The following is a 13,975-nucleotide window of genomic DNA, read 5'->3' as shown; positions in this document are numbered from 1 at the left end:
ACTTTATTTTATTTTCTTAACATGGAATGAATCAAGAAATAATTATACATCGGTCTGCGATATGGTGATTATTATACTCATGGAGCTATGGAATAAACTTATAATGAAAATTGTTACGGTTGTTACAGAAACTGAGATTTGATGCGCACCTGCGAAGCGAAGCATCTGTACTGCAACTATAAATATTGCTCGCTCAGTTACGATTAGCTTTTCTTTATTATTTTATAAGTAAGTATGTGTAGTTGTATTATTTCACGTTTTCATTACTTTCCAAAGTGTATTCTCCAAGTTTGTTGTATGAAATCTTATAAACTGATCAGAATACTGACAGAACGTGTGACAAGAAAATTGGTTTTCACGAAAATGTGAAATGGTAACCCTTATTTATGTGAACGGACGCGAAAATGTATATAAAGAACAAAACCAATATCCTATTGATTTAACATAACTTCTGTATTTTACAAGAATGTAGTTTTTTTATTTATATGATAAAAGCAGATGATGTTATGTTTTTAAGATACGAGGGTCTGTCTTGGCAATGGCTCATGGATTCACTACATCTGATGCTCAAGGATATTATTGGCTTTGCAAGTAACTTCTAGACAAACGTTTTGTGAATTGTTCATAATATAAGCTTGGCTCTTGCATTATGGCTCAGTTGATCACATATCATTGTAAACCAACAATATGGATTGTTGTTCGAAAATTGTCAATCAGGGGTAGCAATCAGGAATAATGGGGTAGCATAGTGGTAAGGCATTTACTTGTATAGGTACAGAGTCATGCAAAAAGTATTCGGACGCTTGACCTAATTTCAAAGGGCGTACATGTTGATTTAGTCTCGCATCAATAAATTTCTTGAATTTAATTTTTGTAAGATATAAGTCAAATTTTGCACATTGGCGAGAAATCATCTTACCTACAATCACATTATTTCTGTTCAATTATCCGTTGCTTATTTATCAAATAGCAGTTTAAACAACATATGTACAGTGCCATGAACTCCTTTAACATGTCAGCCTATGGGACAGAACATTGTGGAGCCACACATAAGTTGATAAATGCGATGCAGTTAGTTCTTTAGTGGTCGGAGAATTTAATTGAAATAATGTGCGCAGAACAGAGATGATTTTTAAATATGCCTGTCAAATCTGACAAAGATCCATCCTAAACTCATTTCATGAAAATTATCTTTACTACACTGAAATAACATGTAAGTTTATGGAAATGACGTCAAGTGTCCGAATACTTTTTGCATGACTCTCTATGTTCTCTTGCATGCTTGAGGCCCATTACTGGTGACTCTGCTATGATTTTGTGGGAAGTAATGCTAAAAGTAGGGTAAAACTGAACTCAGTCACTCATAATGTCAATCACAGGATCATTTCATCCAGATGCAATATATAAACAAACCCCAGACATTTGGCTGGAAAATTGCCAAAAGCAGTTGTAACAATTATACCATCTAGCTTATCTTGAATATTGTGGGTCAGAGTTTAAGCCAAGGATGGGAGAAGTTGGGTAGCTAATGGTACTGTAGAACCATTGACAAATCGCAACTGTCAGACAAAAATATCAGTCTTGTGTTATTTTGGCTAAACCAGGTTCCCTAATAATGGAGACCTGCTACCGTAATCAAAATTAAATTCAAACACTTTAATCATGTACACTGTTCTAAATTAAATCTTAAAATGAAGGGGTCCTTGCAGTAATCCCTGTGTAATATTTTACAAATGTTGCGTGTCACTTGATTAAAATAGAAAGCATCAAACCTCATGTACTACTCACTGTCAAATGGTGATAATTAATCCTATTAATGGTCAATAGGGAAAAAGCAGGGCACATCAGAAATTGGATATGTATGACCTCACTGCCTTCTAAACTCCACTGAAATTGTTTGAAAACATGAATGAATTGGCTCTACTGCAGTTGTGAATGTAAGAAAATTACCAAAAACAAATGTGAAAGTTACTATGTCAGGTCAATGAAATGTTCTTTCATTGCAGTTGGTACTTATATTTCATCAGTAACATGACTAATGATACATGTTTTAAGTATTCAGGATTAGTTATATTATGTGGATTATCACGGTCAGTATGTTGTAAACAATTAGCATGTCAAGCTTCTAAAGCTGTTATTCCATTCTATACATATTTCAGAAAACTTGTAAATGTTCCATTTTCTTCAGCTTGTTCTCTTTTAGATGGTAAAATTGCACTGATTTTGTTATATGGGGCACAAAAAATAGTGAAGCAATAGAGAAAGTCCAATCATCTTATTTTAAACGCTTTTTACAAGCTGGGAAGTTTGCTTCAAATGAGGCAATTCTAGGCGATACCGGTGGTTGTCCTCTTTTCATTCTCAGCCAAGTTAAATATTGGTGTAAAGTACCAGTAAAGATGGAATGGCAACAATGCCTTTATCATTGCTATAATTTTTTAAGAACGCTTGATGATAATGGCAAGACCAGTTGTAACTGGGTTTCGAATGTTAGATCTTTGCTGGTTACGTGTAGGTATTAGTTTGTTTTGATTGTGCAAGACTTTGGTGATGAAAAGGTATTTCGATTTTCATTAAAACAAAGATTACAACATATGTATTATCAAAACTAAACTGGCTCAATAGCATTTTGTCTTCATCCTTTTTATGTCATTATGATTCAGTGAAGCCAGCTACAGAACCAGAGAACTATTTATTATTAGAAAATAAGGATTTGATAAGAGCCATCTGTAAATTTAGACTTTCCCTACGCATTTTTAATATCATTTTTTTCAGAAGATATAACAAGACAATATTGATCTAATTAAATGTGCAAACTATATTTTGGGTTTTAGTGAAGATGAATTTCATGTATTATAATAAGTTTATGATAAATCTAAAGATCTGAGCGAGATATATCTTCCACACATTAAACATGTCATGTAATTAAAGTCTCAAAAATTCTCTTTTATACATGCATTTGGAACATTGTTAAAACATATGTTTATTGCTAGATAACTATTTAAATTTGTGCTCATGTGACATTATTGATAGGTTCTGTATTAACTGAAAAATGGGCCATACAGCTGAATATTACCAAATAAAGTGTCTGTCCGTGACTAATGAAACTTCCTTGTGATCCAAGGGTGTACATGAGTTAGCTTTATGGTGTCTATTGTAGAGCATAGTCCTTGTTTAGAAAAATTGTGTTAATAGTTCCAGGGTTATGGATCAACTTAAAGAAAAGATGGCTTGACATTCTGCATATCCAACGTATGAACTCTTAAACATGTTGCCTATTTGTATGTCCATACATATAACCAAGTGGAAGTTTTCAGGGGATCTGCTCAAGTTCCTTTTCACCTTTTGGATCACAGACTTTCACAGTGGTCTGTAGTTTGGCTGATAGATGTAGAATATCAAGCTCTGTCACATTTGCAGTTTGTTAATTTTTCCTTAAGCTTAATTGCTTATCTCCTCCCTGGTGAAGGTAGTGGAATACCTAGAATCCCTTGAAGTTCCCTTCTAAAAGAAGCAGACGTAAAATACACTCACCCACCAGAAGCCTCCCTTTTCCCGCCAAGTTGGTCACATGACTAACCATGCTTGTCACTCTCTCCTCATCGCCCAACAAAGATGGCTGGAGGCACCTGGGGTCCCGGACATGGCAATAAGTCTTCCAAGTATTTCGGTCCTTTAATTAAATTTATGTTGTATGCGGTATTTGGCTTATGTATATGCATCATAATTTGTTAAATTTGTGATTATTGTGTCTTTATTTAGCAAGCATTTCATCAACTGACAGGGTCGTCACAGTCCACAGATAAGTCCTCTTCTTCAAAGTCGTCGCAGAATCAACATACTTTGATGAAGGAATCCTTTGGTGAAGAGATTGTCCCTCTACAGGAACAACATATCTACGATGAGCTACCGTTCATTCTACACAACAAGCAGAATGTCAACTGGCATAGACAACTTTTGTCGTCATCTAGACTGGCCCCGACTGCATAGTCACCACTCCAGAACCCTTTCGAGAGTCGCCAGACAACGCAGACTTCATCAGCAGCCTCAATCGTCATAGCAGACAACTCTACGGCTCAGCCATCACTACACTCAATGCAGCCATTCGACGCAGACGCCTTCATGCAGCAGTTAACTACACACATGATGAGCTTGATGGAGCGGCATTTTGAAGAAGAACAAAGACTGCGATCTTCAACTACGTCAACTGCTGCTCCATGTGAACACTCAGCTAGATCTGCACTCACACCAGAGGATGAAGAGGACACACACACCCGCTCAAGAAGATCATCATTGTAGTCCTTGTCATCCAGTCCGGAGAGAGATCCAACCACGTCAAGAGAGTGCACTCGCACAGGTGAGTGCGCTCGCATGAGTGAGGATGCTCACTTGGGTGAGTGCACTCACAGGTCTACTCATCAGTGCAGAAGATCTTCATCAGTCACCCCAGGTCATCGAAGACATCGTCTTGTTGTCCCCTTCAGACCTGGACTCACATAAGAGGGATCGTCTGCATCCATTGAATGCATCACACTCACGGAAGGATGAAGATAGATACTAGCATTCGTCATCTCCAGAGGTTGCCCTCTTCTCGGACTCGGAAGTCACGTCATGGATCATGAATGGTCTGGACTTATTCTTGCCATCCAAGGACTTCAACGAAGCCAACACTTATAGGATGAAGAATGAGGACATCAACTCGCTAACGTTTCGCAAGTAGCTCCAATATCTACGATTCCTGAGACGTTATCTACGGCATTCAAGTCAGCAACCAAGTTTCAACAACAACACAAGATGCACTTTCTTCAGACTAGCTCAATCTAGAGCCATAATCGAGACTCTCGTCTCCAAGTTCAGCAACCCTGCCAACGAGGGAGAGACAATGATCCTGTCAGCGCTCGTCACACAGAAGAAGGATCAGCAGTTTATGTCCAAACACCTCGCCTCAACTACTGTGGGATTGAATCTACTATGTCTACAAGGTCTGTTGTGCGCCTCATCATGGAATGAGAATTTTAAAAGGCTCCTTGATCAGCGCCTACAATATTTGATGGGAAGATTGAACAGGCAGCAAGGAAGGTTGTCCAAGACTCCAGAAAAGTCAAGATGATCAAGTCCATCGACACCTTGACAACGGTGCTCAAACAGACAAGTCAACGCTGCACTAACAAGTCCAAGTTCTCCAGAGACCAGTGAGCGAGGGATACTTGAAGTCTAATACTCAAGGAGACAAGTCATCTTCTTTTCGTCACCACTACAGAGGAAATAGGCGCTCTCAGACGTTAGGCCGTTTATTCAAGATCATGTTTGGAACAACCGTCTCAAGTGGGTGGACGTCTTCAATTCTACAGGAAGAATTGGGGAATTTTCAACGTCGAATACGTCGTGAAGATGACTTGACCAGTCTACGACGCTGGACATCTTGAGACCCTACCCGCTATGGTGAACTCGCCAGTCAAATGTCTGCACAGGAACGTATTTGTTAGAGCCTGTCTACATCAACCATTAATATGTAGATGTATTACTACAACTTACAAGACTGGGGTGCTTACCTGAACAGCGAGGTTGCATCATTGAAAATATATCTCCAACGTTCCAAGACGAGGAGACAACGATTCAAGCGTCTATTCATCCCTATATCTACTGAGACACCGACAGAAGTATCCCGCAACGCTCTCGCAGTGTGGATCAGAGCTGTTATACTGAGGGCCCATAAAGCAGCAGGATTGGAACCTCTGCGAGCCTCCAACCCACATGAAGTCAGAGCCTTGGCCTCTACACTAGCGCTACACTTGCTTGCTATCAACTATAATCGAGGGCTGCTTTTGGAAGTCAAACACAGTGTTTGCCAATCATTATCTACGAGACATAGTCACGGAGGATGTCGCTGGCATTCATCAGTTTGGTCCTCTTGTATTTGCACAGCAACTAACGGCTCCCCGGAGGCGCTGAGTTAACTCACCCGATTTGTGACGTGACTTAAGGAAGCCAGGCACTCTGCGGAGTATAACGGTGAAGAGTCCATGCACACGTCTTGAAGAGACTAGCCTGAGTGATTATGACCCTGTACTCGAAATGAAGATACTTGTTCATGAAGAAGGGTCGCAACTAGTCTTGACTGGAATATCTTGACATTTACTTACATCAGAAACTAGCAGAACGCTAGTTATATTGGATATCATCACGTTCCAGTCAAAGAAGCCTTCTGCAGGAGACAAGTTTGACTGGATGTGATCCCCCCAGAAACTACAATGAATATTAGAAGAACAGGACGGAATTATTGCAGTTACAAGTTCTTGTTAAGGGGGGAAATTAATGGACGTAATTTTGACAACCAGCAGAATCCAGTATGGCCTTACCCACTGCCGTTTCTGTCTGATTCTGTAAGCAATTAAGCATGAGTCAGGATAAGGAAAAATATGTAATTTTCTGAATAAAATTGATATTTTATACTTATCCTGACTCATGATGAAAGCCCTCCCAGCCACCCCTCACAGACATGCTGAATTCCAAATTCTCGTGTCGGGTGATTTTATAAGGAGAGAGTAGCAAGCATGGTTAGTCATGTGACCGATTTGGCAGGAAAGGGAGGCTACTGGTGGGTGAGTGTATTTTACGGCTTCAAAGGATCTCAGGTATACCACTACCTTCACCAGGGAGGATGAGATAAGCAATTAAGCATGAGTCAGGATTAGAAAATAACATTTTGGGTGAGTCCATAACCCTGAGTCCATGTCAGTTTCCCTTATGTTAGAAGTAGGATCTGCCCAAGGACAGACCTTGTCTACCTTTGAGCTTCTGCTGGTCAGTGTGTCAGCAGGGATATGTCGGCCATTGTTTAATTGCCTAAGGCTATCAGTGGGTGCTGGTTCATGGTAATGGTAAGCAGTTTCATATTCCATGTGTTTCATTGCTAAGATGATATTCCATATGTTTCATTGCTAAGATGATATTCTATGTGTTTCACTGCTAAGATGATATTCCATGTGTTTCAGACTTAGTCTCAAAATTGAGGGTTGGGATTCGTTTCCGGAGCATAACTCAAAGACCGTTCAATATATTTCTGCAAAACTTTGTAGATAATCAGTCAGAACCTAAAGTGGTGCTTTTTGCTGTGTACATGTTTTTGTGATTTATAATTTTCTTGGTTTCCATGGAAACGTTTCGGACTTTGTCTCAAAAGTGAGAGGTGTGTTTTGTTTCTGGAGCACATCTCAAAAACTTCTTAATATCTGTCAGTAAAACTCGAAATTGAGGGATGGGCTTCGTTTCCGGAGCAGAACCGTGATTTATCATTTTCTTGTTTTCCATGGAAACATTTCAGGCTTAGTCTCAGATTAACAGGTGTGTTTCGTTTATGGAGCATAACTCAAAAACTTGCAAATATCTGTCAGTACAACTTTCTAGATATGTGTAGATGGGCTTTGTTTCTTGAGGGGGTGGGGGTGGGGGGATGGGGGAGGTGGTTTGGGTATGTCATCTTCTGATGACTCTTGTCATACTTTTCATTATCATGTCTTTCAAGGTAGCATGTTGACACAAAGTTGGGCAGTTAACTCATGAATACACCAGGGCACAATGGTCTGCCAAGTTTTTGGACAATATTATTGAAAACCATATAGAAACTCCATTTACTGGCACAGTTTCATTGTATTTGCCAGAACTAAGCAGATCTTGTTTTCTAGGCCGGGCGTTTGTTATATATTATTTGACCAGAGATTTAGTTTAACTTAACCATAAAATAAACTGAGAGCACCTTATATCAGACAGACTGCAAGGTTTCAAAAATCCCATCGCCCAACGTCTGGAACAAGGCAGTGTTCATTTCAGGCAATCAAATAATGGTGTGTTCCTTGTCCATTGGCTACTAGATACTCTCTGCTTCTGGTTTCAGACTGCTAATAAACTCCGATTTCATTTCATATCAAATCAAAATTAGGCGACTCAGCTTGTCATAAGAGGTGACTAACGGGATCGGAAGGTCGGATTCGCTGACTTGGTTGACACATGTCAATTACGCAGATCGATGCTCATGTTGTTGAACTCTGGATTGTCTGGTCCAGACTCGATTATTTACAGACCGCCGCCATATAGCTGGAATATTGCTGAGTGCGGCGTAAAACTAAAACTCACCCACTCAAATCAAAATTACATTAAATTTCACAATGGTAATAGGGTAGAGTTATCCGTCTTTGCTATTTATCACCTCTTGTTACTGTAAATCATAAAACTGATGTGTTACAAATTTTATGCAAGTGAATGGGTCTATTCTAAAATGCGTCACAAAATTAATATGAGCTCAGGAATCTCTGTTGATCGTAAAATGTGACACTGTGAATCGTTGATGTTTATTTTCTTTTCACACTTATTATTTACAAAAAAACCTGAACTGAGCTTGTTAAGCAATGAATGGAAATAAACCGACAATGCTTTGACTGCACTACCATGCTTGATCACATGATGTCTTGCTACTGCTTGTCTTATGACAACATTTATGAGTAGGTTCAATGGATATCAGATTAGTGCTATGGAAATTAGTGCTGATTTGTCAGTTAAGTTTATGAGAGATGTCTAATTTGTTGTAATATTCTGTGTTAATAAGATAAATGCTAACCTGAAGACAATAAAGACAACAAGAAGTCTACATTTTCTGTCTTCAGTGGAAATGTGTCATTATAATAATGCAAGAAGAATACAGACTCATTTTAATTTCATGATTTACAGTAAAGAGTGCAGTAAACATTAACGTCAAATACCATGACGATTTATTCTTTCATAATTGCATCTTCCTGATTGTGTCATAGAAATCAGGGCAAGTGTCTTTTAAAAACATTTTGACCCCCTGGACTACACCAGCTTTCATATGAAACAATAGCACTTTTAATATGTTTTTTATGTTTATGACAGTCCAACAAGTCTGTTTTAATATCCTTGAACTACATTATTTTCCTTTCCTCCAAACCCTCATTCTAATGTGAAAACTCAAAACGAAGCATGTCTAAGTTTTTCTCAGAATCTGCCAGCTTTAGGTGACTCCTTTTCCATCTCGATAGTTATTTGTTTTATGAAAGTTGCACTATTTGATGATATGGTAAAAGCATGTAGTGGTTTCTAGGCTTGTCAGCCTCAGACCAGTGCTGATGTAGGTCACCATCACTAGTTTGGCTGTCTTCCTGGAGTTAACATGCCCTGATAGGTCCCAAATGCTGTTCAAAGTGTTGTTGAACTTATATTATGTTACAGTAATTCATCCTTGCGTCATCTTCATCCTTGCGTGACATTTTGAGTACAGGAAAATATTCAGAACTTTGTTGCTGTTTCCTGTAGATAGTCACAGCCGATGTTCTAGAGTGCAGTTTCAATGAAACCAGATCTTTACTTCCTTATAAATTATAATACCTCTTTACGTGATGATCTAACAAGTCATACAACAAATCTAAATGAAGAATGGATGTGTTTTTTAACCATTCTAATTTTGGCTTTCAACTTCATAAACTTGTGGAAACAAATAAGAGAAGACATGAAAGTGTAGGTGTTCCTTTATTCATTCCAGAATTTCACCCACAGTACAGTACCTGGATGAGAATAAAAGAACATTTGTACTTTCATGACTTTCTTTATTTGTTTCCATGAATTTATAAATATTGATTGTGTGCCCAATGTTCATCGTATGTATTAAATTCTCCTCATATACTGATACACTGTTCATTGCTGTCCAACTGAAGAGCTGCATTTTTATGAGTTCAAAATTTCACAGAACACAATGTTCCTTCGATGATATATTGTATAGGTGCAAACCCAGGTTTGCTAAGAAACACCAGTATAGAGTGATCACAGCATAGAAGGTTCCTGGAAACAGAAATCACACACGATGCTTAGAATATTTCACTCATGTTCCTTGAGAATGGTGGATGCACTGTCAGATGTTCATTCACAGAGCTGTTATGTCAGAGAAGACAGAGTAAACACATATGATGTTAATGGGATTATGTTAAGTATGTAGAACAACTTGTGAATAATCTCACATGCTTTCAAACTAATTACGAGGGGCAATAGGGTAGCCTAGTGGTTAAAGTGTTCAGTCATCATGCTGAACACCTGGGTTCAGTCCTTCCCATGGGTACATTATGTGAAGTTTATTTCTGGTGTCCCGTGGTGCAATATTGCTTGATATACTATTGGTAAAAGTAGTGTAAAACCATACTCACAAACTCACTCAAAACAGTTAGGTACCTTCCAACAGTGTCATCACCAAGTCAATTCATTTGCAAGATGGGTGTTACTCTGCAGTCTGTTTTGACTAGCATATTCTGATTTACACAAGTACTGACAGTTTTTACCAATCTGTTATTATTAATGAAGATCCTTAAGGCAAATGTTTTGATATTTTTGTGACTAATGACCATAGTTAAGGTTGCACTTGATATCTATACCGGTGACTGAATTTCACCCTGCATTGGTCTGGCATCATCACCCATCCAAAATATTTAGTGAGACAGGTTGCCTGGGCCTATGGCAGCTTTACTTTGGCATTCAATTCAAAGTTCACTTCTGATTAAAGAACACAAGTGTATCTTTCAGCATGACATAAATAAGGAACCCGGACATACTATAAGACATGAAAAGATGGTGTTTGTTGTCACCCTACCTGGCAGCCGGCTTAAGGGAGATCCCGTAGAACTAGTCAGCTGGGAATTTCATACGTTGTCAAAAGTGCCTGACTCTGGGGGTGTGGGTTCAAATCCCAGATGAAATTCAACTCAAAAAAGTACTGGTACTAGAATTTGTAGTTTACTGAGAAAGTGTAATCCCAAATGTAACATATGTTGCAAAAGAGAGTACCCATGTTAAAACTTCAAGTGGTTTCTGGTGGACAAGCAGTGTGACTGGTAGACATCTGGACCAACACAAGCAGCTATACACATGCTCGCATGCACATTGCTATGAAAATGCAATTATATTGAACATGACACTAAAACCCCTTTCACCTAACCTTTGCGTATGAAGGTTGGACTATCCTTGTATTTCAGTGTATGATGATTTCTTTCTTGAGTCACCACTTGAAAAGAGTAAATCATTCATGGCACCTTTGAATAATAGAGTTTTCCACTGATGTGATGGAGAATTATTTGTATGAACTGTTTTGCAGGGGCAGTTACATGGAAGACGTCAGTGTTTCCTGTGCCCAAGTCTGAGGGAAATGATGGACAATGTACCCATATCACAAGAAGGCATGCTAGCCCAGGATTTGCCCTATGTTGTGCCGTCCTGTTCAGTGAGGCACTCCAAAGTCAGTGGCAGGCAGGAAGGCAGCACTGAAGCTAGTGGTCATGGGACTTCCATGAGTATGAATATTTCCGAAGTGGAACCTCCTTTGAAAAAGGCCAGATACTCTGACATAATAGAGGGGTTTAACCATGCCAGTCATACTCCAGACATGCCAAGTGGTGAGAAATGTCAAAGAGGGGGAGTTCGAGTCACAAAAGCTGGTGTGGTTGGGGTAGAAAACTCTTCTGGCTCAAAATGTACTTTGGAACCACTTAAACTTCAACATCCAGAATCTGATGTGGTCATGGTAACCTGTGCTAGTGATAAAACAGTAAGTGCTGGTGAGGAGAGGGGTAATCAAGAACATGCAAGGACTCAACTGTCAGGGCTATGTCATAGTCCTTCAATGATTGCTCAACAATCTGACCATGGGGATTCTTCCATGTCATACCCTAATGGATGTGAGAGCTCTGATACCACTGATGTTTCAGATGAAGACATAACAGATGCATCCAACCTGGTGTTGTCAGTTATCAAGACTAAGGTAGATATTCAAACAATGAAGTTGTGTTTGCAGCATAATGCAGAGTCACGTTGCAACCGCCTTTCAACAGCTGCTCCATCAGTTCAAGAGGATGTAACTGATGCATGCTCATCGGTAGATGGCAGTTTGAATTTAGGAAGTCTAGATATACAACCATCTACCTCTTCTGAATCTATCTCAGGACACTGTATTAATAGTATGACAGATGTAGAGGAGCCTTCTGCTGGAGCAACCCAAGGTCAGTCAGCGCAGAGTCTATTACCTAGAAGAAGTCCACAGAGTAGAAACACCTGTATTTGTAACAATGTTCATTGTCACATGTGTAATGTGCGGAGACAAACACAGCTTTTCAATCCACCAAATGTTCCTGATAGTCCAGATCAAGGTGCTGGTCATCTTGAACATTGGCAAGACCAACACACAGCCAAGGCTATTGTTGATAATGCTATAAACAGAACTATTGAAGAAATGGTCATAGCTCCAGATCCACCAAATGTCCACCTGAGAAGAGCAGATTTTGAAAATGAAGGTGTTCTCCTAGCTATCCGAGATCAAGGTCTGTCTGTCAGAAATCAGCAGCCTATTCAGACTTTGCACGATCGACTAGAACCTGTTATCAATCAGCTAACTCAGGCCTCTGAACTTGTCTTTGCTAGGAATATTGAACAATCTAGAATGACCCCAACAACTGAACGACAATCAGAAGATACATCATTCCAGAATTCTATGGTGCACAATCACATAACACCACAATCGTCTTCTTTACTTGGTCCTGTGTTAGATACAGATGAAGACTGTCCACATGATTATAATGGAGGCTGTAACTCAGATATCAAGTTGAGAGCTTCAGTTGAGGAAAAACAGGAGTCTCCTGTCTCCAGTCTAATCAATGCTGACACTGTAGCGTATGGCCCTGGAGCTGAGAACAGCATTATCACTGAAAAACCAATTCATTCCCGTGTTACATCTATAGCCAAGGATTCCAGAGAAGATGCTGGTTGCATTCAGATGGACCAAGTGAACACTGAGGCTGATGTCCCCAGTGAATTGTTTGGAGAGATGCCTTCAAATGAAACTCTCATTGATTTTGCTGTAGATGCCACTATTGCGACATCTGGTTTGATAGCAAAACAGAATGAAAACTTTTGATCTGAACATTTTCGGACTTACTACATGTGTTTCTTGCATGACACATACTCTGATTACAGCACATGTTTGACTTAGATTCCATTCAGTCACTGCCTTCAACAAAACCAACTTGACCTTGGATTGCTTGATGTGTTTTGAATATTTCAGTTAGGAAATGTATCTGAAGATCATGCCTCCTCTGACTTTGTGTATATTTGATTCTAGAAATATTTTGACACTATATTGATCTCTCTTACTGTCAAATTCTCAGTTCTTACACTCTGCATATAGTGCCTTTAGTGATGTTACCAAAGTTTTGTAAGGTTGCTTTTGACAGGTTTCAAGTTGCTGGTAGAAAGTATCTGTGCCTATGTCAACATATGCATGGTGTTAACGTCCAACGTTGTTATTTGTATGCTCACAAATTGTGTGTTTACGGACATTAAAATATGCAGGAATATTTTTTTGTGATGTTGTTATGTATGTGTCAGAGAACACACATAGGACATGTTCAAATTCATTACCAGGATGTAGATGGACTTGAAAATGGAAACAGTTGTTTTGGAAGGAAGTTGTGCAGTCACTGTGTTGCCTCCATCTTCAGCTATTTTCTCATGAGGTGTAAATCAAAACATGTTTGAAGTGTTTACTGTCACAAGGGTGCTAACACTGTCATGTTATAAAGTAATACATGTAGTTTAATTGAATGTGAGATTTCCTAATGCTGTGTCTGATCTGTTCCATCATGGGTAGCTCAAATCAAAGGTCACTTAAAATGTGCAAATCTATTAGGAGGCAACTTAATGATTCAGAGACTGAACCAGGTGATGTTGCCTGTCATCTTGACCTGTTCTTATGGATTGTCTGTTCCAGTCTGGATTATTAATAGACTGTCATCATATTAGTGGGATATTTGGGGTTGGGGTGGTGGGAGGAGTGCAAACCCAAAAATATCCTGATGGGTTTTCAGTTAGTCTGCCATTCTAGATGTTATCTGCCAATGAGTGACAGGACTGCAATGGTTCAAGGCAAAGG

At 39.2% G+C, this 13,975-nt stretch overlaps 1 protein-coding gene across 1 annotated transcript; it reads left to right on the top strand.

Moving 5' to 3' along the window:
- Nucleotides 1-124: 124 nt before the first annotated feature.
- On the top strand, nt 125-13,398 carry LOC137278113 (uncharacterized). The gene is made up of 2 exons (XM_067810237.1): nt 125-228; nt 11,150-13,398. The coding sequence occupies exon 2, from the start codon at nt 11,201-11,203 to the stop codon at nt 12,959-12,961; it is 1,761 nt and encodes a 586-aa protein (XP_067666338.1). The 5' UTR covers nt 125-228; nt 11,150-11,200; the 3' UTR covers nt 12,962-13,398.
- The last annotated feature ends 577 nt before the right edge of the window (nt 13,399-13,975 follow it).

Source organism: Haliotis asinina, chromosome 3, assembly GCF_037392515.1.
Source record: "Haliotis asinina isolate JCU_RB_2024 chromosome 3, JCU_Hal_asi_v2, whole genome shotgun sequence".
Taxonomy (NCBI): Eukaryota; Metazoa; Mollusca; class Gastropoda; order Lepetellida; family Haliotidae; genus Haliotis; species Haliotis asinina.
This window is presented reverse-complemented; position numbering and strand designations above follow the sequence as displayed.